This window comes from Pogona vitticeps, chromosome 3 (assembly GCF_051106095.1).
Source record: "Pogona vitticeps strain Pit_001003342236 chromosome 3, PviZW2.1, whole genome shotgun sequence".
Lineage (NCBI taxonomy): Eukaryota > Metazoa > Chordata > Lepidosauria > Squamata > Agamidae > Pogona > Pogona vitticeps.
The window spans coordinates 182,640,663-182,662,086 of NC_135785.1; the positions used below are offsets into that span (position 1 = coordinate 182,640,663).

At 40.8% G+C, this 21,424-nt stretch overlaps 2 protein-coding genes across 2 annotated transcripts in view; one reads left to right on the top strand and one right to left on the bottom strand.

Moving 5' to 3' along the window:
- Positions 1–5,166: 5,166 nt before the first annotated feature.
- On the bottom strand, positions 5,167–6,263 carry CLDN34 (claudin 34). The gene has a single exon (XM_020786767.3). It carries the CDS (start codon positions 6,261–6,263, stop codon positions 5,463–5,465), a length of 801 nt encoding a protein of 266 aa, XP_020642426.2. The 3' UTR covers positions 5,167–5,462.
- A 5,537-nt stretch (positions 6,264–11,800) lies between these two features.
- Positions 11,801–21,424, top strand: part of FRMPD4 (FERM and PDZ domain containing 4) — a 403,518-nt gene continuing 393,894 nt past the window's right edge. The window contains exon 1 of the mRNA XM_072994369.2: positions 11,801–11,927. The gene's annotated coding sequence lies outside the window, so the exon portion shown is untranslated. The remainder of the gene's footprint in view (positions 11,928–21,424) is intronic.

Below are 21,424 nucleotides of genomic sequence, written 5' to 3' on the forward strand. Positions count from 1 at the left end.
CTTTCTGATGTAGTATATTATAGTTTCTGAAAGCTTATGCCATAATATATTAGCCTTCAAGGTGTTACCAGAGGCTGTTGTTTTAATTCAGTTAAATTTCAAAAATCAAAGGTGCTTATTTTCTGTGGGAAGCACATGCTGCCATACGGAGAAACATTAGTTTAAATGGCTGCTTAAATGAGAATGACCAAAAAAAAATTCCATTACTGTAGTTGTACATTTTAGAGGGGGGTGTTAGAATTAAAAATAAGTTTCAGGGAACACTGCAAATTCATTAATGTACCAGTGGCCAAAATCCTGTTGCTTAGTGCAAGGCAATCATAACTTTTGGTTCATTATTCCCTGGTAAACAAAGTTTCTTTGATGTGGTTATTGAGGGTGCATGTGCTGGCATGCACGTATGCCCCTGAGAATCACAGCAGGGATACATTGTTTATCAGAGAGGGATGGACGGAAAGTTACAATTTGCCTTAATGCTAAGCAACAGGGTTTCAGCCCCAAGAATAGTTGTTTCGGAGCTAACCAACCAATTGATCATTAACCTCTTTCATAAAGTAGACTACGCAAATATGTGTTCATGGGCGGAAAAATAACTGCTATTCCTTATTTTCATATTCCGAAGTTTCACATCAGTTCAGTAAGAATATCGAAACAGAATTATTCTGTTAGCAGTGCAAAATATATAATGGACAATTATATTCATCACTAATTGTGTAATACATGTGTTGCTGTGTCATGCGCTTAGGTACCGATGCTGCTTCTTAAAATGACACATAATTGTAGAAGGAAAGCAAACTGGAGCAAGTCTTTTCTTTACTCTTAAGCTTGTATTGCTAGGAGCTACTTATTGTGTGAGTGAAAACAGACAGATAGTTGATGTTGCTGTTGTCAGCTATCTCCTCTGGGCTCCATCCAGCAATTAATTCTTCTCTTCTAATAGATACTGTTTGCATGATATTTCTAGAGTACAGAATGTCATCCACAGGTGCTGAGGAAAATAGGAATAGACAGCAGGGCACCAATTATTCTACAGTACAAACATTTGAAAGTCAGCAAGCTTTTCACTTAGAAAAGACCTCTTGACGCCAACTCCTGAAACTAAACCCCACTACGGAACATGTTTTTACTGCTTGCAGATATTGACTTGGCTCCCATTCATCTTATATTGCACTTATGATAGTGAAGCCTCATAACAGCTGAGAGAGCTAATTCATAGTAGTTCCAGCTATTTAGGAATCAAGTTGTCCAGAATGCAATCCAGGGTTTCAACTTTATTGGCTGGCATGTTTAGTATCTTTTTGAACCATTGGACAAACTAGGTTGGTAATTGAAAAAGTAATAAGGGAGTTACAATAAAAAGGCTTTAATGTAGATGACATGTAACTTATGTGTGCTTTTCCTGTACCTTAAAGCAAGGGTCACCAAACTTTTCAGCATAAGGGCCACATCATATATTTTACACATTTTGAGGGCCAAAAGAATGTGTGTATGCATGGGCTGAATGGACCTGAGCCTGCAGACCTGCGCCTGCAGCATCTGCCAGGCTGGATAAAAAGGGAAGATGGGCCAGATGTGGCCCGTGGGCCATAGTTTGGAGACCCCTGCCTTAAAGCAATGAAAATTGCTACTCTCATCGGTACTTAAAGGTCTCATGTAATTCAATGAATTTTGTCTTCAGAAACCAAGAATATTCTCTTAACTGGAAAAAAAAAAAGAGAAGGTGTTCATAAGTTTATTCATCCTCATTGTGGAAGTGTAAACACCTCCTGTTGCTTAGCATAATGCAATTCATAACATTAAGGCTATTCCTAGCTGGCAAATAAATACATTAAATAAATAAAACGTCCACACTGTGATTTGGGATGTGTGTGCATGCACGCTGGCATGGTCAAGAATCACAGAGGGGCTTCTTTATATGCTGGCTAGGACTAGACTGAAAGTTATGTACTGTGTTACATCTTGCAACAAGATTTTAAACATTGCCCTGTACTTATTCATTCATTTATTCAACTTGTATGCCACCTGTCTTCCTTACATCTTGGCCTCCATTTACTTGGACTTTCTTTTGTCTCTTTCAGCTTGAGTTTCTTCTGTAAACACTGAAACTCAGGATACTGAAGGCAGTGATACACTGTCTTCTGCTTTCCTTGTAAACTTTCATTTTGGTTAGGCAGAATGTGGAATGCTGGTCTCCAACTAACTTTCATATTAGCTTTAACTCTTTTGATGTCTGCTTTGATGATTTTAAGGGACGTGGTGGCACTGCGGGCTTATTTTAAAAATTGATGATTTTAAAGATTGTTATAGTTTTTTACTATTCTAATAGTTTTACTGATTAATTTGTTTCTAATCTGTATTTGACGTTGTTAACTGCCATGAACGTTGGAGTTTTGGGGTGGAAATGTGAGATAAAAATGCAATAGTATAACAGAGTCCAGGAGAACAAGTTCAATGGGAGGATGTAGAGAGGGACATAAAACTGAGAGCAAATTGATAACAGTAGCCAAAAATTAGCAAAATAAGGGAAGAGGTAAGTCCTGTGTTGATACGTAAAGTTGCATAAGACTAATCTGTTCTACAGAATGCTTTTCTTTAGAATAAAGCAGTTGTTTAGAATTTATAAATAGGACAAGTCTGAACTTGAATAATAACTTTGCTTGATTTTACATGTGATTCAGTATGCACAGTATCATGGATGCATTGCAATAGATGTCACTGACCCTAACGGCTGTGTTCCCCAACCTGCCAAAAGAGATGGGTGGGAAAACCAAGGGCTGGCTGGAGATGAATTTGTATCTGGATAGAATGTGAGAGACTGCATTTACTGTTTATAAGGTGCAAAAATTAAGGTAGATGCTTTAACTTAAACTTTCCATGTTAGTGAATTTATATGTACTTTAAATCTTCTCCTAAACTAGTTTTTTTAAATTTAAAAGAAAGCCTAGAACACACATGCATATATTCCCTTGCAATAATTGTTTTTACTGGCAATTGCAGCTGTTGTTAAATATCTCATAAAGTCACGAACACTTTATTTTGAATGGCTTTGGTCCTTAGACTGACAATTGCAGACCTACCTTGCACACAGCACACTTATGCTGGTTAACCCCCATTTATAACTGCATAAATTGGTCCATTATTGTCTGTGTGGAAATATTGGAAAAGGACCACAGTATGGAGAGAGACAGTTTGGGGAAAGAGAACACTTACATCATTGAGGAGAAAGGGGTGACACAGAAAATGAGCTAATTGAAAACATGGGACATACTAGGAAAAACATGTTTCAAAGTAGCTGATGAGAATGAAAGGAAACTTGTCATTACTGCTCAGAGATGTCTCAACACCTAGCGAGCTGCACAAGTTTAAGTGCCTAAGAAGGAGAAGTTCCTGTTTACATGTAGGCTTCTCTGTGTGAGCAGGGTTCTTGCTTATATGAAGAGCCTACACAGTGAGCAAGAACAAGAGGGGAAGGTAAGGCACCGAATTGCGAACATCATAGAAATCTTTGTTTTGATCTGTCTGAAATAGGTCTTGTGTGGGTGTGCAGTGTAACCTGTAATTGTTGCATGGAAGATTCAATGCTAGAAGGAATCAGTGGTTGAGTTTCTGGTTGAAATCCAGCTGGCAACTGGTGTAACTCTAAGAGAGGAATAGAGAGGAGAGGTATAGTAGACAGAAGTAGGCAGATGGGTTTGGACCAGTTAGGAGCTGTAGTCCAAAATATTTAGAGGAGACCGATTTATCTATTCTTGCTGCAAGACAAAGTGGATGATACTCAATCCAGAAGGATAAAAGAAGGCTTAGAAGAAAGAGAGAAACACAGGGATTTTTTTAAAAAATCCACAAAAAAGGCAGCCTTTTCTAAGAGCAGATGTCCCTGCTAGGTTAGAGGCTGTGGATATTTGGAATAGACAGTCCAGAGTAAAGAGTCTATTGATGCCCAGAAATAAAAGAAACATCTCATGAATTTCTGCAGTAAGAAAGAGAAACCAACTCAACTGGCTGAAAACAGAGGTGACTACTCCAAGTTGTTGATTACAATTTCTGCTTGTGAAGCAATGAACAGTTCCATTTCCCATGAAAGGGGATCTATCCGCAACATTTAGTTGCTCACTAGGACTTCATGCAGAGTGTTTTCCAATGAGTTGCAGTTCCACACATTAGTCCAAGTATTTGGGAAGACCCTCATTACTGGAAAAACAACTGGAGATCACAGCTTCCTCGTGGTGGCTAGTGGCAGCCAGTAAAAGGCTTCTTAAAAACCCTGCAAGAATACAGGCTTAATTTATTAGAATTGTAGAAAAACCTCAAAAGTTTGCTGACACTAGCCAACCAAATGTCTTATCAATATACTAGCTGAAGTGTTCCAGGGACTGTAGATACACTTTTGGCTGTACAGAATTATTGTACAATTGTCAATTTCAGTAATTTCAGATACTGTATTTTTGAGCCTTTGTCTGTTAATGGATTTCAAGATCAGCAGCATGATAAATAATTCATCCATGGATAATTTTTACTGCATCTTCAATATTTTTTGGCCCTTTTTCTTGCTTGCTTGCGATGACTGTTACCAAACATAAAAATCTCCTTTAAACCTAGTTCTTTGGTGCCTTGACCCTGTAATGTAAGAGTAGGCAAAGTGCAGGACTGGGGCTGCATGGAGCTTCCCACCCCCCCAGCCTGTATTTGCAGACTTCAGCTCTTCCTTTTGTTCTTGTTATATGCCAGTAAGTTGCCTCTGACCCATGACCCATGAGTGACTTTCAAAATGTCCTCTCATTAACAGCTCAGCTCCCACACACTCAGTGTTATGGCTTCCTCAAGCCCTCCCCTGGCCATCCCCTTTTTGATTAAAAAAAAAAACCTGTGCATTTCAATTTCTGGAAGCCTCCAGGAATGATTATTCACCTTTTCAATAGGTCACAAAAGCCCATTGTACCATTTAACATTTTCTAATTTTTCAAAATTGAAAGTAGGCATCCAACTACTTCTGGTTTCATTACCTGCATTTTTTTTTTTGGATGTTTGGCTGCTGGAAAGTTGTCGTAACAAAAAAATCAGTCCCTGAGCCCACCAATATTACTCAGTTCTGCTGTACAACCACAAGGATTTGGTGGTACAGCAAACATTCTCAGCTCTTACTGCGCCACAGAAATGTAATATATGTTTTTCTGCTGGAGTAGTGATGGGGCGTTGGAAAAGAAAAAAAATTAAAATAGAAGGAGGGACAGCCAAAGTGTTGTGTTCAATACGAGTCTTTATAAATCAAGTTATTTTTTTAAATAGAAGTGGGACACCCAACGTATTGTATTCAATGCAAAGTCTTCCTAATTCAAGTTGTTTTTTTAAAATAGAGGAGGGACAACACAATCTTTCCACTTCAAGTTTTTTTAAAATAAAGGGTTAAAGTGGAAGCTTCTTCATATAATATTAATAGAAAATAAAAGCAGTACCTCCCCCTTTCAATTATCCAAAACAATGAGTTTGCTAAGATCCATAGATGAGTTGCACTGCGGACAATTTTGAGTGTCACTCTTACTTGATGGTGGTGGTGGGTCAAGTTTCACCATAATTAGAGGATTAATCTTTTTTTTCCTCCTACTGCATTTCTTGCTGAGGATAACAATTCCACTTGAGAGCATAAAACCCGAAGCAACATATCCCTCATAAATCGCAGAACCAACATATTGCTCTTTGGGGGACTCAGGCAAGACAAAGAATTCGGGAAACTCAATGCTCTCATTCATTAGAACAGAATATAAATTCCATGAAATTGGAACTAAAGTAATCATCGCAGAGATTAAATTTAAAATGCCTCCAATAGAAAAAGAAGTGAACAAAACTTTTTTGTGCTTTTCACTCTTGAAAACATTCCACAAGGCAAAAGCCATGAAACCTATTGCCAATGATTGCAAAATTGCAGCTAACGACATCAAGTCCTGAGCAATAAAAATCTCCTTGGGAAGAGTCCTGTATTCCTCAGTGAATTCCTCACAGTGTAGATAGAGCTTCTCAACAGGCTTATCATGGATAAAACAAGCTCTCCAGATCCCAATCCAGAGGCGTTCAGAACTGATGCCTGGTATGCGTTCTATGTCCCACACTCTCCACTGGGTACCAGCTGTAGACATTAGGCACATGCTCCAGCCTATGATGGCAAGCAAAAAGCCACAGAAGCGGAAGCAAGATACTTGGGCCAGCCAGGCTGAAACAATCGAGTTTTGATATTTCAGCAGTATTTCTTTTGCTATCCAATTGGTCATGGTGACGGCTGCAGGTTCTCTGCAAATAAAACAAGGCAATTGTTTTATTTGCATTGAAGGAACTTACAGACATGCATGCACTACAATATATGAATTACAGTATTAATAAATAGCAATATCCCCCATGTAGTTCATGAAAAAAGAGCTGCCTTCTAGGGCAGATGCCCCCACCATTAATACATGATAATAAAAATACTGATCTTACTTCAGTTAGGCATCTCTGGATGTTTGGTTCTTCCTCAGTGGATCTCTGCCTGGTAATGCAAACTCCCTTGAAGAGATTTGAGCTTCCTCAACTTGGCTGTCAAGTAGGAACCAACTTATCTGTGACCCTAGTAGGGCTTTTAAGCTAAGTGAGATTCTTTGGCTGTATGGGGATTCGAGCCCAGGCCTCCTAACATCTAGTTGGCCATTCTAGCCATTACACCATAGTGGGTAACCCATTTCTATCCTATCATTCAGTGTCATGGCTACAATTGGAGGGTGCTTCTTTCTCCTGCTTTGTGCCTCGTGCCCAACACTCGATTTATATCTTTGCCTGCTGTTGCTATTTTGCTGTTGGTTTTAATTACAATGAGCATCCTTTTCACAATGCCTACTGTTTACAGTATGAACATATTGCCACTGTATGAGGCACTTTCTATGCTGAGGCTCTCCAGTAAGTTGCAGCACACCTAGGATATAACTTAAAATGATGGGAGATGTGTAGACCTCTCTCTCTCTCTCTCTCTCTCTCTCTGTCTCTCTGTCTCTCTGTCTCTCTCTCCATTTTTCCTTCCTGGCCAAAGAATGGCTTCAAATGGGATAGTTTTGATGCAGCATGAGTAAAAGTTTAAAGAGCCCACTCCATCCCAGTGCTGACCTGGATTCCATGTAGCTGGTATTTATAAGCTGCTTAAAGAGATACATATCCTCCATATCACCATCATTACATCAGTTTTCTTCTTATTGTCACCTTCCTCATAAAGGGTACATGAACGTTTAGTAACTAATGCACAGCCATGGGCACCATTTTCAAATGCAAAATTGATGATGGCTGACAATCCATCTCCTGCTTTCACAGGCTGATTTGCATCAGAATGTTGAGTAATGAACAACAGTGCAATTCTAGTCACGTCTGCTGAGAAGTTAACTTCATAAAGTCAGTGAGGCCTATTCCTAAACAGCTGCATATACAGTAGCTGCAGTGGCCAAACGGTGGCCCTTCCAGCATTGCCGGATGACAACCTCCATCATTTTTTGGTGAGAGATAATGGGAGTCATAGTCCAGCACAACGACAGCTTCCGTTCTAACCTACCTCCAATTAAACCTCTAGACAGAGGGGCCTGGGGGAGTGGAAATAGGGGAGAAAACAGATAGTGGGAAGAGTTGCGTGGGTTTAGCATACAACACTGGGTTTTCCCCAGAAGCAACTTGAGAAGAAGAGCCTATATGCTCTGTGGGTAGATTTGGAACTAAAGCAGAAATGACAAAAGGTACCATGAGTACCCTTTGACTTCTCAGCCCAAAGATTCAAAATCTTCTCACCCTATTTGAGGAAATGCGGTGAGAGCAGAAGATGCAAGGAAGGGTCATCGCAGGGTTTCCCTTTCAGTCACTGCATCCAGACGTTTGCTGTCCTTCTGCAAGCAGACAAAGACCTTTCTCTTCAGACAAGCTTTCCCTTCGTGACTGGCTGTCTGAGAGGGACTTTTAAATGGATTGTTTTGCCTTACTGCTTTTAAATTTGGCTTTTTTGTATTGATTTTATTTACAATTTTTAATTTAATATGTCTTCAGTTCTTCTTAAGCACTTGTGTATTTACTGTTTTTAGATTTTAAATAGTGTCTTTTAATGATGTAAAACATCTAAGGTCCTTTTTAAAGATAAAGGTGGGGTAAAAGTATAACAAACAAACAAACAAAACAAAGTGTGGTCCCAACCTGAGGAGAAGACTATCTGGAATCTTTTAGGTGTGCCCCCTAGGTGGGAGAGAGCAGCTTGCGATGGTTTGTTCTGGGTGCCATAGCAACTTCCCTGCAGAGTACTGGTGCAATTTAGAATGCTGTCAACATCCAAATGACATTCCACCCAATCAGAGGGCTGGGACAGGTTTTATCATAGATATTCATTTGCTAGAGTGGCAAGGAAAACTTTGACCTTTCAGACATTTTGATATACAGCTCCCAAAATCCCTCAGCTTTGACCATGATGGGTGGGGCTGATGGGAGCTGAAGAAGTTAAATATAAGTGACTATAAGAAACTCAGTGTGGTGTAGTGGATAGAGCAGTGTTCCCCAATCTTTTTCATGCTGAAGTCCTCTTTTATAGTAGCCAAGTACCTGTGATCTCGCCTGCCAAATTAGCAGGAAAAGGTATTCTTAATGGGATAAAAACACACACATTAAAATAGATTTTTCTGGATATAATTCTAATGTAATGCATTAATATTAATTATACATAAATATTGGAGGCCTGTAAATCTGTCTCTTGTTGTTGTTGTTGTTTAGTAATTCAGTCATGTCTGACTCTTCATGACCCCATGGACCAGAGCACACCAGGCCCTCCTGTCTTCCACTGCCTCCTGGAGTTGGGTCAAATTCATGTTGGTAGCTTCGATGACACTGTCCAACCATCTCATCCTCTGTGGTCCCCTTCTCCTCTTGCCTTCACACTTTCCCAACATTAAGGTCTTTCCAGGGAGTCTTCTCTTCTCATGAGATGGCCAAAGTATTGGAACCTCAGCTTCAGGATCTGTCCTTCCAGTGAGCACTCAGGGTTGATTTCCTTCAGAATGGATAGGTTTGATCTTGCAGTCCAGAGGACTCTCAGGAGTCTCCTCCAGCACCACAATTCAAAAGCATCAATTCTTTGGCGGTCAGCCTTGTTTATGATCCAGCTCTCACTTCCATATATCACTACTGGAAAAAACATAGCTTTGACTATACAGACTTTTGTCGGCAAGGTGAGATCTCTGCTTTTAAGTTGCTATCTAGCTTTGACATTGCTTTCCTCCCAAGAAGCAGGCGCTTTTAAATTTCGTGGCTGCTGTTACCATCTGCAGTGATCATGGAGCCCAAGAAAGTAAAATCTGTCACTGCCTCCATGTCTTCCCCTTCTATTTGCCAGGAGGTGATGGGACCAGTGGCCATGATCTTTGTTTTGCTTTGTTGTTGTTTTTGATGTTGAGCTTCAGACCATATCTTGCACTCTCCTCTTTCACCCTCATTACAAAGTTCCTTAATTCCTCCTCACTTTCTGCCATCAGAATGGTATCATCTGCATATCTGAGATTGCTGATATTTCTCCTGGCAATCTTAATTCTGGCCTGGGATTCATCCAGTCCATCCTTTCGCATGAGGAGATGATATATACAGCCTTGTCGTACTCCTTTCCCAGTTCTGAACCAATCCGTTGTTCCATATCTAGTTCTAACTGTTGCTTCCTCTCCCACATATAGATTTCTCAGGTGATAGATAAGGTGGTCAGGCAATCGCATTTCTTTAAGAATTTACCATACTTTGCTGTGGTCCACACAGTCAAAGGCTTTTGCGTAGTCAATGAAGCAGAAATAGAAATTTTTCTGGAACTCTCTGGCTTTCTCCATAATCGAGCACATGTTAGCAATTTGGTCTCTAGTTCCTCTGCCCCTTTGAAAACTGGGAGTTCTCGGTCCACATACTGCTGAAGCCTGCCTTGGAGGATTTTGAGCATAACCTTGCTGGTGTGGTGAAATGAGTGCAATTGTATGGTAGTTGGAGCATTCTTTGGCACTGCCCTTCTTTGGAATTGGGATGTAGATCTTTTCCAATCCTCTGGCCACTGCTGAGTTTTCCAAACTTGCTGGCATATTGAGTGTAGCACCTTAACAGTGTCATCTTTTAAGATTTTAAAAAGTTTGACTGGAATGCCATCACCTCCACTGGCCTTGTTGTTAGCCATGCTTTCTAAGGCCCACTTGACTTCACTATCCAGGATGTCTGGCTCAAAGTCAGCAACCACAGCTGAGCATCCTTTCGGCTTTCGCCCATCCACTTCATTAGCTCTGGAACTACTTGTACTTCTCCTTCACTCTTCCTCTGTAGCATGTTCGACGCCTTCTGACCTCAGGGGCTCATCTTCCAGCGTCATATCTTTTAGCCTTTTGTTTCTGTCCATGGAGTTTTCTTGGCAAAGATACTGGAGTGGCTTGCCAGTTCCTGCTCCAGGAATCTGTCTCTACCTGATAATATTTGAGAAGGAAAAGAATGTCAATGCACTTTGAGGTTAATTTATTTTTTGGGGTGTGGAAAAAAAAACTCCCCTTTTTGCCTCCTCCTCCCAAAAAAGCCCCCTTAGTGAAGAGCTCCTCTCTTTCAATCCTAAATAAACACCTCCCTCACGGGTCCACACTTGTGCCCCAACCCCACCCCTTCTTCACTTTTTTGCCTCTCTTGGCTTCTTCTGTGGCTCAGAGGGACCTGCCCAGGAAGAGCAGGAGACCTAGGTGAGGCAAAAGGCCCTGTTGCCACAGTGGCAACAACTTTTTGGTCCTGCTGCCATATTGGGCATCTGCATTCCCAGCATGCATCACATGCTGGCCTCAGTCAAGCCTCTTTGAGCTGGGCTAATGCTCCGGTCCAAAGGGCTGAGGTGGACATAGAGAAGCAGAGAAAAACAAATGAGAGTGCCTCTTTCAGAGGGGGAGAAGTGATGTGCACACATAAAAGGAAATTCTGCCCAAAGGGGTACAGAAATAACAAAGAACTCTAGGTTGCCTGCAATTCCAGTTCAGATTAAAATTATCTATCAGTGAGCCAAAAGGATTAAAATTAAACAGCACTGTGTATACCATATTTAACATAATAAATATAAAAATAATTGCAACTAAAAAATAACTGTGTCAGCCCGCCAGAAAACATTTCATTACTCCTTTGAGGGTCATGACCTCCAGGCTAGGAACCTGTGGGATATAGTGAAGGACTAGGGTCAGGGTTAAGGTCACAGTAACTCAGGTGTTTCATTTTCATTTCTAAAGGAAGTCATGACCTTCGGTTTATGAGAGCTGAGCAGGGCTGCTGAGGACAGGACATTTTAAAGACCTCTCCTTCATAAGGTTGCCAAAAGTCAGAGGCAACTTGACAGCATGTCACAACAACAACAATTCAAATGTGACTTCATAGCACATAACAACAAAATATATAAGTTATAGAACTTAAATAGAATGTTATTGACAAGAACCATTAACCACAGTTTTTCTCTCTCTTCTACTGACTGTATCTTGAAACTTGGGTCATGGCCTTCTTAAGTGTAAAGAGAAGGTGCTTTTAAAACTGGGCTGGGTGAGGAAGTCATGGCTTTCTGTACTGGATGAATCTGACTCTCATCAGCCTTCACTATTAACTATTCTGGCTATGGCAGACATGTGTATAAGCTGAGCTGCAGTTAGTCACACACCTTGAGAAAGAAGAAGAAAAAGGAATCTCAGGAAAGAGTAAGAGAGGGTGCTTCTTTCACTGGCTACCTGCTGTTTCCCAGGAGAACTCCCACCCTCAGCCAGCAATAGCCATCTACCCACCCCACCCCAAACTATTTCAGCTTCTGAACTTTCGGATAAGCGGAGCTGCTGCTGTTGCAGGGCCACAGTTGAAGGAGGCAGCATCCAAGGGCGATACCTGGGGAAGTCAAGTGTGGCGGTCCCACGGTAAGGGAGTGGAGAATACAAAGTTTGTTCCTGCTCATTTGCCTGTTTCTGTTGTGTGTTTGGGAAAGGATTTTCTACCATAATGGAGTAAAGTGAAGGTTTTTCCCTCTGTAAAGACAGAGAGGCTCTTACTGCTACAGGTATATAGGACATTACAGTTATATAAGGCATATATGGAAATAAATGACCATTATGGCACTATGGGAAAACACAATGCAACAGCATATTAGTTGCCTGCAAGCTGTTCCCTCCATTCAAATAGTCTGCATAGCTGAGGTAACTGGCCTTCGGGATTTGAAACGCCGCTGCTGAATACCAAGGTATTGAATGGGAACACAACAGTGATTTAGGATTTGATCTTGGGTAAATATGATGATTGGGTTGGAAGAACTTGGGGTGGGGTTCATCTCCCTTGTCTACTTGGCTTCTCAGTGCAACAGCAAGCAGAACCATTCTGCCTTCCCAGGTGATTCTGTGTTGAAATCAAGCTTCATCCTGGCTGTATTGGTTGTAAAACCTGTAACACAGTAAATGTGGATTTGGCTCCCCTTAACAATAAGTAATTGGGCAGTGCCTTTGCCCAAGAACCTCCCTTTTCTCCCCTTTTCAGTCATCAGATCGTACCATTTTACTTTCTTCAGTCTCCCTCTCTGTGCAGGACCAATGTCTTCATTGATACAATCCTCCTCACATAACTGAGATCTGTCTCAAGAGTCCTTCTCACTTTCTGTCACAAACAATAAGATTAGCATGCAGTTAGAGACACAGCCTTCTCAGCTACATCCTTGGAATAAGTTTTTTTTTTTAATTGACCTTTGTCTTGCCCATTCAATCCTGGCTTTTGAATGGATCTTGAAGCTTTTCTCCAAGGCTGCCTTTGACTGATTTCATCGGTTGACAGTACAGTTTCATAAATAACTTCTGAGCGTCGTCTTCTGATGTGCCAGCCACCTGGAATTTGTCCTTGATTTCTCACTTTTTCTGTACATTGCTTTGGGATGGTTATAGCCCTAAAACGTGGCTCATGCGCTGGGTCAGAAGAATGGCTCTGCAGGTGTCCATTCGGCATCGCCTTTGATGGCTGAGTCAAGAAATAGTTTGTCCTTTGAGATAACGTTTTGTGTTATGGCTTTTAATCTTTCTTTTATCCTTCTGTATGATCCATTTCAAAGAGAAGACAAATGTTTAAAAAGAAGGAAATGTTATTTTTTTTTTACCAGAAAAGATAAAATATACTGTTAAAGAGTGGCCCAAATCCTGTTGCTTAGGGTAGTAAAATGTGCTGCAGTAGGCCCACTGAATCAGTGAGGACTTGGTGAGTCAATTCCTTTGCAAGTTCCATTGAGCCAAACAGGTCTACTCTAATTGTGATGTACTTCAGCTTAGTAAGTCATAGTTAAGAGTAGGCTCATTTTAATCGATGGAACTTACAGAGGAGTTGACCTATCAAATACTCTAGGAACTGAATTGGACAGGACCATTTTTCAAGAGTGAAGAGATACATCAGCATTTTATTGCAGGTCCCGCTTCTTGCACATGTTCAAACAACTCCTATTTGTGTATGTGCTCTTTTCCTCTGTTTCAAAAGAGCAATAATTTGGGTCTATAGGTAAAAGGTAAAGGTTCCCCTTGACATTTAGTCCAGTCGTGTCTGACTCTAGGGGGTGGTGCTCATCCCCGTTTCCAAGCCGTAGAGCAGTCTATGTCTGAAGACAGTTTCCGTGGTCACGTGGTTAGCGTGACTAGACATGGAACGCCATTCCCTTCCCACTGTGGTGGTATCTATTTATCTACTCGCATTTGAATGCTTTTAAACTGCTGGGTTCGCAGGAGCTGGGACAAGCGATGGGAGCTCACTCCATCACGTGTATTTGATCTTACGACTGCTGGTCTTCTGACCTTGCGGCACAGAGGCTTCTGCAGTTGGGTCTATGGAACTGATATAAAACAACTGTGTGTATACGGAAATAAAACTGAAATGTACTGCAGTGCACTAACGTGTTTGGTCATAGTAAGTATTACACATACATGGATTTGTGTGCCCTGTCCAATTTGTGTGGGAGAGCATAATTCCCTCCCTCCCATAATGGTTTTTTAATTTGCATCAACTGATTTTTGAGCATTTCTATAAATGTGCAAAATTTCCAACGATAGAAACCACTGCCTTGTTGCACAGACCATGCAAAAGGAAAAGCTTCAGATGGGTTGTTTGTGTCTTAGTGAGCAAGCAGCTACTGCATCTTATTGTACTTGCAGTTAGCTTACCTAAGGGAAAACACACCCTTTTCCCTTAGGGAAGACGTTGTGTAATCCATCATAGTGGGTGGACTGGGGGAAGCTTGTTGCTTCAGTCCCATGCTAGAGAAAGAAAATGTCTCACAGGAGCTGGAGATAGGGAGGAAGGGCTTTCCGTTTGTGTTTTAGTGGCCAAAATGTATTGGCCCAGGACTGAGAACAGGTTGCCATTAAAATTTCATTGGCAGTGGAATGTCAGCAATCAAACCTCGCTTGTTCAACAGATCAGTTCTGAAGCATCCTTCACAGTACAGGAGCATATGATTATAAAGTTCTTCCTTCCAGTAAATGGGGAAATCAAATGAAAAGCTTAAAAGCCCAGTTAGACAGTGGTATTGCTAAATTTAAAACTATAAAGACACCATTCTAAGGTGAAGACAGGAATAAATTGATTGTAAATGGGAGAAGCTCAGGCTGTTCAATAAAAGAATAGTAAAGGATGAGAAATCCAAACCATGTTGGTTGGAGAAGATACACTTAATGTGCACTTTGCTTTTGATCTTTTAAACCCCATGGAGAGTGGTTTTGTTATGCACTTCTATGGGATGTAATTGTTTAATATCTTCTACTAAATGGCCCCACCTTGAAATGCTTTGGTACATTTATTTAGGCAGGAAGTGGACTGCTCCTTTGATGAAGTCATATAATTTGTGACATTTTTATATTGTACTTTCTCCAAGCAATAAATGAACTTGGTACTAATAGCGCTTGGAAGCAAGTAATATGGTTACAACTGATATAGCTATGGGTAAGCAGTCATTTTAGGTAACAAGAAATGTAACCAGGAGTTAAAATGTCATTTTAGGCATAGCAAATAATACCTAAATTACTTAGATGAAATAAGTAACACCCAATTGCTTTCAAAAATTATTTTTTGAGACCATTTTAATGAATTTTTAAAGTTTCTTTTACAAGAATTTCCAGTTTTATGCCATTCTGTTATCAACCTTATGTAGCAAAGGAAGTATTCTTTAACTTAGCTTCTTGGTACTGTACAGTATTTTTATGTTCCTAAGTAGCAATATGAGAACTTGCCACCAGAAGGAACCAGAGAGTATTGGCAAGCCCAGTGCAGTGGGTTAATAGCAAAACAAAACTTCTGCTATCAGAGCAGTGAGAACAATAACAACAGTAGCAACCTGACTGTCAAGAAGTAATGGGTAAAAGGATAAGTTCCTTTGAAAATTCACTATTGCAAGAATGCTCATGCATTTCCCCCCCTCCTGAATTACTGTATATCCTAGCAACAATTATGCCAGTTCATTTCTTCTTCTGTCAGGTTGTGGTCAGACTTTAACTCCCAAAATCCTTGATCCCTGGCTATGCTGGTTGAACTGTTTGAGAATCGAAGTCCAAAGCACATGGATGACCCAAGGCTGAAAACTACTTTTCGCCTTCGCGAATACGCTGAAAACTACCTTTCTACAGAATGAATCTCTACTACCATTCTCAGCATTAATGTCAGTTACCGAGGAGAAGAGACTTGCTCTTGGCCACTGTGGCCCTTTTAGTTTGTAACGGAGAGCTCCTCTTATATTCTTCTCCTTAGAGATACATTTCGGACATGGCAATTCAAACCAACCCTAGTGGACTCGGCATATTCTCTTCTTTACAGCTGAGTAGCCATTTTGCATCCAGGCATACTAAAAGAAGGGTGCTGCCTTGCTTACCATGTTCTAGAATTTTCTTCCTTTTTTAGTTAGCTGCGCTGAATTATCATTACTCTTAGAATTGAGTGTGTGTGAATCTGGGATAAATGACTGGCTCTTTTATGCAGGCTTTGATTGTATAGGTCAAAATAGTGCTAGGGAACCCCCCCCCCTTTCGTTTTCTACTTTTATTTATTTATTTTAAGTGCCTGCTGCTGGCTGATGTGGGGGACTGGGATTCATGTACTGGTGGGAGCTGGGCAAGGAGCCCCAAGGGTCTGTAGACAGAGGATAAGAGATAAGGAAGCTGGCAGATTTGCCTACACATTGAAGGTCTTCTACAGATTCAAACTGATGACACTGTCCTCAATCTGAGGCCATAGCCTTTAGGTTTTCCCATTCCCCATCCCCATCCCGAAACCTAGATACCTGTATGAACCTGGGAACAATGGGTCTGGGAATCCAAACCAGCTGAGGGAGGATTAGTACCAATCTGCACAGTAAATAGTTGGATGCAAATAGAATTGGAAATATTAACACATCCCATTGTAAAGATTATAGATTTACAGTAGTCTTATTTGACCATGTGTAGCATAGCCCTACTGGAAGTCATGGCTAACTGGTTTCAAGGTATTTACTCCACATGCAGCTATGTCTGGATTCAGTGCCTGAATATATTACTTTATGGGTCTATTATGAATCACCCCCTCCTGCAGGCAACATGATCAGTGAGAGCTGTTGTCCAAGAAATAAACTTTTTGAAACTCTGTCTAGTTCCAATCAAATATTAACATCTAGAAGAAATAAGAGAAGGAACGTTTTAAAAAAATAGCGAGAGGATGGTGGAAGATACATCCTTCAATCTTACTCGCATGACTATATTGAAATATTTTTAGTGTTCACTAACAGACTTGCTCAAATGCCACAGTGTAGCAACCAAACTTTATCTTAAATTTCATAGTCAAACCATAGCCTTAGATAACATTGGAACTACTCAGAAACAGCTAGTTTGCAGGTTATTTTGGTTGTATGTGTTTCTTTACAGTAGTGTAGTGGTAACGCTTGAAGTGCAGGAGCTCATGGCAATTGTCCCCATGGCCACAAGTCAAAGAGAATCTTTTTAAAAAAAGCAGGTAGCTGTGTTGGTCCATATCTGTGAACATAGTGCACGTTGCATACAGATGTGGATGCAGACATAAAGAAACATGCCCCACACAGTAATTTGGCTCTTCTGACAGTCATAGAATGATGAGCTTTCAAAGGTCAGTGCCATGTTTAGCAGAAGGAGCCTTGGCTGGAAAATGACTTGAGAGTGCATTGGGGGTTACTGGTGGTTTGGGAGCAAGGGTGAACAGCTAATGGGTCTTAACTCTTCATTCATGACCAAGAGACTCTCAAATACTCTGTAGTACAACAGAGAATATATAGGTGGTTGGAAAATTTACCCCATCCCTCATATTGGGAGGGTTCCAGCAAAACTCGAAGAGGAAAGTGTGAGGATGGATGTCATCCTGTTGATCAAATGTCTCCTATTCATTACCCCCTATACATTGCCTCCACAGTACAGCCTGTAGTTCTTAAGCATTTTAGTGTTTTCACCTGGGGAAGGGGAACATTGCATTTTAAGCAGCAAAATGGAGTGAATTCCAGTAAATATCTGTTTATTTATCAGATATTCATTTAGTGAGACATTGAAAATACTGAGAACTACAATTGCCAGGTAATGGCACATCCATTAATATATTTCTTTTGCTTCTTTCTCTTTTCATCTGTAGCTGCTGAACTGTGAAATTAAACACAGCTCTATCTTAGGAGGCACCTGGGTCAATTAAATTGTGTCTTCCAAAACAAGTATGCAAGAGAGCTTGTATTTTAACGCTGCTGGGAACAGAGTCCTGAGAGAGGTGGAAAAGGATGTTGATAATTCCCTTATCACCACTGTTCAGTGTTCTTCTCGCTTCATTTAGCAGTACCACAGCACAGATTCATTTCTTCATGACTAGATGCATAAGATATACCATGCAGGTGGTCTGCTTGCAACCAGAATCTAGATTGTGATACATACATTCATTTGTAACATGATAGCATGTAATTATTATTATGAGTTAAGTCACAAAGGCACTTTGGCAACATAGGGTTTTTGGGTGTGTGTGTCTACACACACACACACACACACACAAGTAGCTAGAGTGATAAAGTGGATAGAATGATTGACTAGGACTCAGGAAACTTGCATTCAAATTCCCACTTGACCATGGAAACTCAAGGTGCAACTACAGTGGGGGGGGGGGAGGCAGAAACTGCTTTGGAATTATTTTTTATTTGTTTATTTAAAATATTTTTACCCTGCCTTTTTCCTTAGAAAGGACCAAAAATGACTTACATCACTAAAAGACAATATGAAAAGCTAAAAAGTGTACATATACAAATACTAAAAAGGATAAAACAAATGACACACTAAAAATAGTAAACAACACCAAAAACACATTTAAAGCAATAAAACACAGCAGTAAAACACAGCATCCCATTTAAAATCCAGCTCAAGCAGCCAATCACTGAAGAAAAGCTTGCCTGAAGAGAAATATCTTTATCTGCTTGGGAAAGAACAGTAAAGATGGGGCCGGCCATCTCGGGAGAGAGTTCCGAAGTCTGGAAACAGTAATAGAGAGGGCCCACCCCTGTGAACCCACCACATGCACCTGTGAAGGTGGTGGAACTGAGGGAAAGGCCTCCCCTGATTATCTCAGTGCCTGGGGAGCTCATAAAGAGGTGGTCCTGGAGATAGCTTGGACCCAATCCACTTATGGCTTTGTAGGTTAGAACCAACACTCTGAATTGTGCTTAAAACTGGATTGGCAGCCAGTGGAGCTGTTGCAACAGAGAAGTTATGTGATCCCTGTGACCAGCACCTCTTAGCAATCTGGCTGCTGCATTTCAGACCCAGTGAAATTTCCAAATGCTTCCCAGAAACTGCTCCATGTAGAGTGTGTTACTGTTACTGACCAAATCTGGGTTCAGGTTTTCCGGCAAGGACCACAGGCCAAGACACAAGGCAGCTGAACAATAAGCCAATTTTATTGAAGTACAAAAGTACAAAAGTTTAGCTGGGCCTCCCATCTTAAAAGCAGAGGGAGACCCAGAACAAAGAGTGAACAAACATTTTGTAATGGTTACAAAGAGCCATAAAAGTACTACCTTGCAATTGGTCATCTGTACCCCAACTTTTGGATCTCGGCCTTGATTGGACTTCAGATGTTCCTGCAGTTGACCTATTGGTCATCTGTACCCCAAGCTTGGATCCTGCTCCTGATTGGATCTGAGATGCTAACCTAGTCAATCTATGGGTCGGAAGAAAATATCCATTTTATGCCCTGATGTTTCTTTGACCTGTGCCCAAGATGTTCCCAGAAATCCTGGGAACAATCCCCCTTATCTATTGATATGTTTATGTGTGTTCTTCCTGAGTCTCTGTGTGCCCCTCAAGGAAGGGCAATTCAAGAGTATCTGTTATCTCTGGTCTTCCTGCCCTTTTGCATTCCAATGGCCTAGCCAGCATCTGGCCATACTCCTGGTGTAGGATAAAAAAGTCTCATTGTTTATTTAGATGGCCCATGGATGGACCATAAACTCCCATGAATGGTGTTTGCTGTTCTGGGTCTGAAGGGCAGGATCAGAATACCATTTGGAGAATGTATAAAATGTATACAGCATTAAGGAAGTATAAGATACAATACAAAATAAGATTCTAAAATACAATTGAGATAAAGTGTATAAAATGATAACTGGTACTGTACATCCAGAGCATTGGTATAGATACAGTGGAGCTACAATATTGTTACAGCTACATTGTGAACAAGATGTTGGTACATAAGAGTGATTCTCAACTTTATTGATACAGTTGGTAGTAATAACTCTGTTAAAATACAGTATCATTATCTCCCCCTATCATTACAGTAACCCAACTGGGATGTAATTAAGGGATGTAATTAAGGCATGTGTCACCATGACCAGATCAGACTTCTCCAGGTCTGGAGTGGGCTGATTTGTATTTTTTTCTTCTTCTTCTTCTATTGACCACATTATATAAAGGGAAATGCGAATCAGCCCAGAATTCCCCCCAGCACACACATCTATAGTTTTTCCCATTTGAGTTCTACTTTTCCCCCCTAAAAATCTATTTGCATTGATTCAGATATGAGATTGCTTGAACTGATGCAGAAAATCACCGCACCATTACATTCTGAGGGAACAGTGAGCAAGGCCATTGGCAAGACCTCTCTAAAAAAAACACAGGGTGAGCAATGCCTCTCTCTCTCTCTCTCTCTCTCTCTCTCTCTCTCTCTCTCTCTCTAACATTGTAGGGGCAACAAAGCCTCTCTCCATCAGCAAAGGACCAATGAAAGCATGTGTGGCATTTTCCCACGTGGCCCCTGCTTGTTTCACCCAACATAGAGCTCACAAGAGCAACACATCCTTTACCTCGCTGCCACAGTTGACCTCTGTCAACATCCTTTAATTAGAAAGATTGAGGCCCAAGCTGAGTTTAAAGTTGAATAACATAGATTTATCGATTAGTTTGCTTAAGCAGGTTCTTCACAAACTTTAATGTATTAATTAGATTAGTACTAACTTGTTTCACCCTTAACTTTCTCTGCTATCCTCTCTAACTACCAGAGACTAACTTCTACTTCAGATCCTCATCTCTCACTCTCAATCCCTTCTCACCTCAGCCCCCCCCCCCTGACTTAAACTGACTTTTCTCTTTCTGACTCACCCCTCCCTCCTGGTTTCTCTGACTCCGCCTCCCAATAGCTCCCATTGGTGCAGGCCAATACCATTTTATATATATAGGAAGACAGGGTGTTCGCTACCGCATGCTTGAAAATATTGTTCTCTTTTCTTTCTCTCTTTCTCTCTCCCTCACGTCTCACAGAATTGCCTATAATCAATTCCCAAAACATTTTAGCTGCTGAAAATAAACAAGGCATTGTCCACTGGAGAGTGCTGCAGAATTTAAGAGGTTGCTTCTCTGTAATCTATTGAAATAATTTTGGAAGCCGGGACTTTTCTTTAAAAGAAAAAAAAGCTGGCAGTTCCCTTGTAAACACATCTCCCATAGGGTTTCAACACAGCTGCAAACAAGGCTTTTTCCCGTTTTCCTTGTATGGTCACTTAATGTGAGCAGGCCAAGGGAAACCCAGATTTCCTGGTGTGGCTTCACAGCGAGTGAATTAGCATTTTCCTCACTGTATAGTCACAGCCTCACTTGTGCTGGAATGGAACTGGCCACTTCTTAAATATCTCTCTGACCTTGAACACTCTATTAGAGTTGCTACAAGTTGGTTCCGACTTGATGGCACACAACAGACACACACATATTGCATACAGGGAACAAGGATCCAAGATGCTTGCCGTGTGTTATGTTCATAAATATTACTAAAGATTTGCAGTGATATCCTTCTTCGTATGACAGAGGTGTCATTTGTCCATGGATTTGCTTGATCACAAACCTACTGCCAAACAAAACTGCCATTCAAGCAAGAAGTCCCCTGA

Coding starts and splice junctions, on each gene's coding strand:
- CLDN34 (XM_020786767.3), bottom strand. CDS start 6,263: ATGACCAATTGGATAGCAAAAGAAATACTGCTGAAATATCAAAACTCG.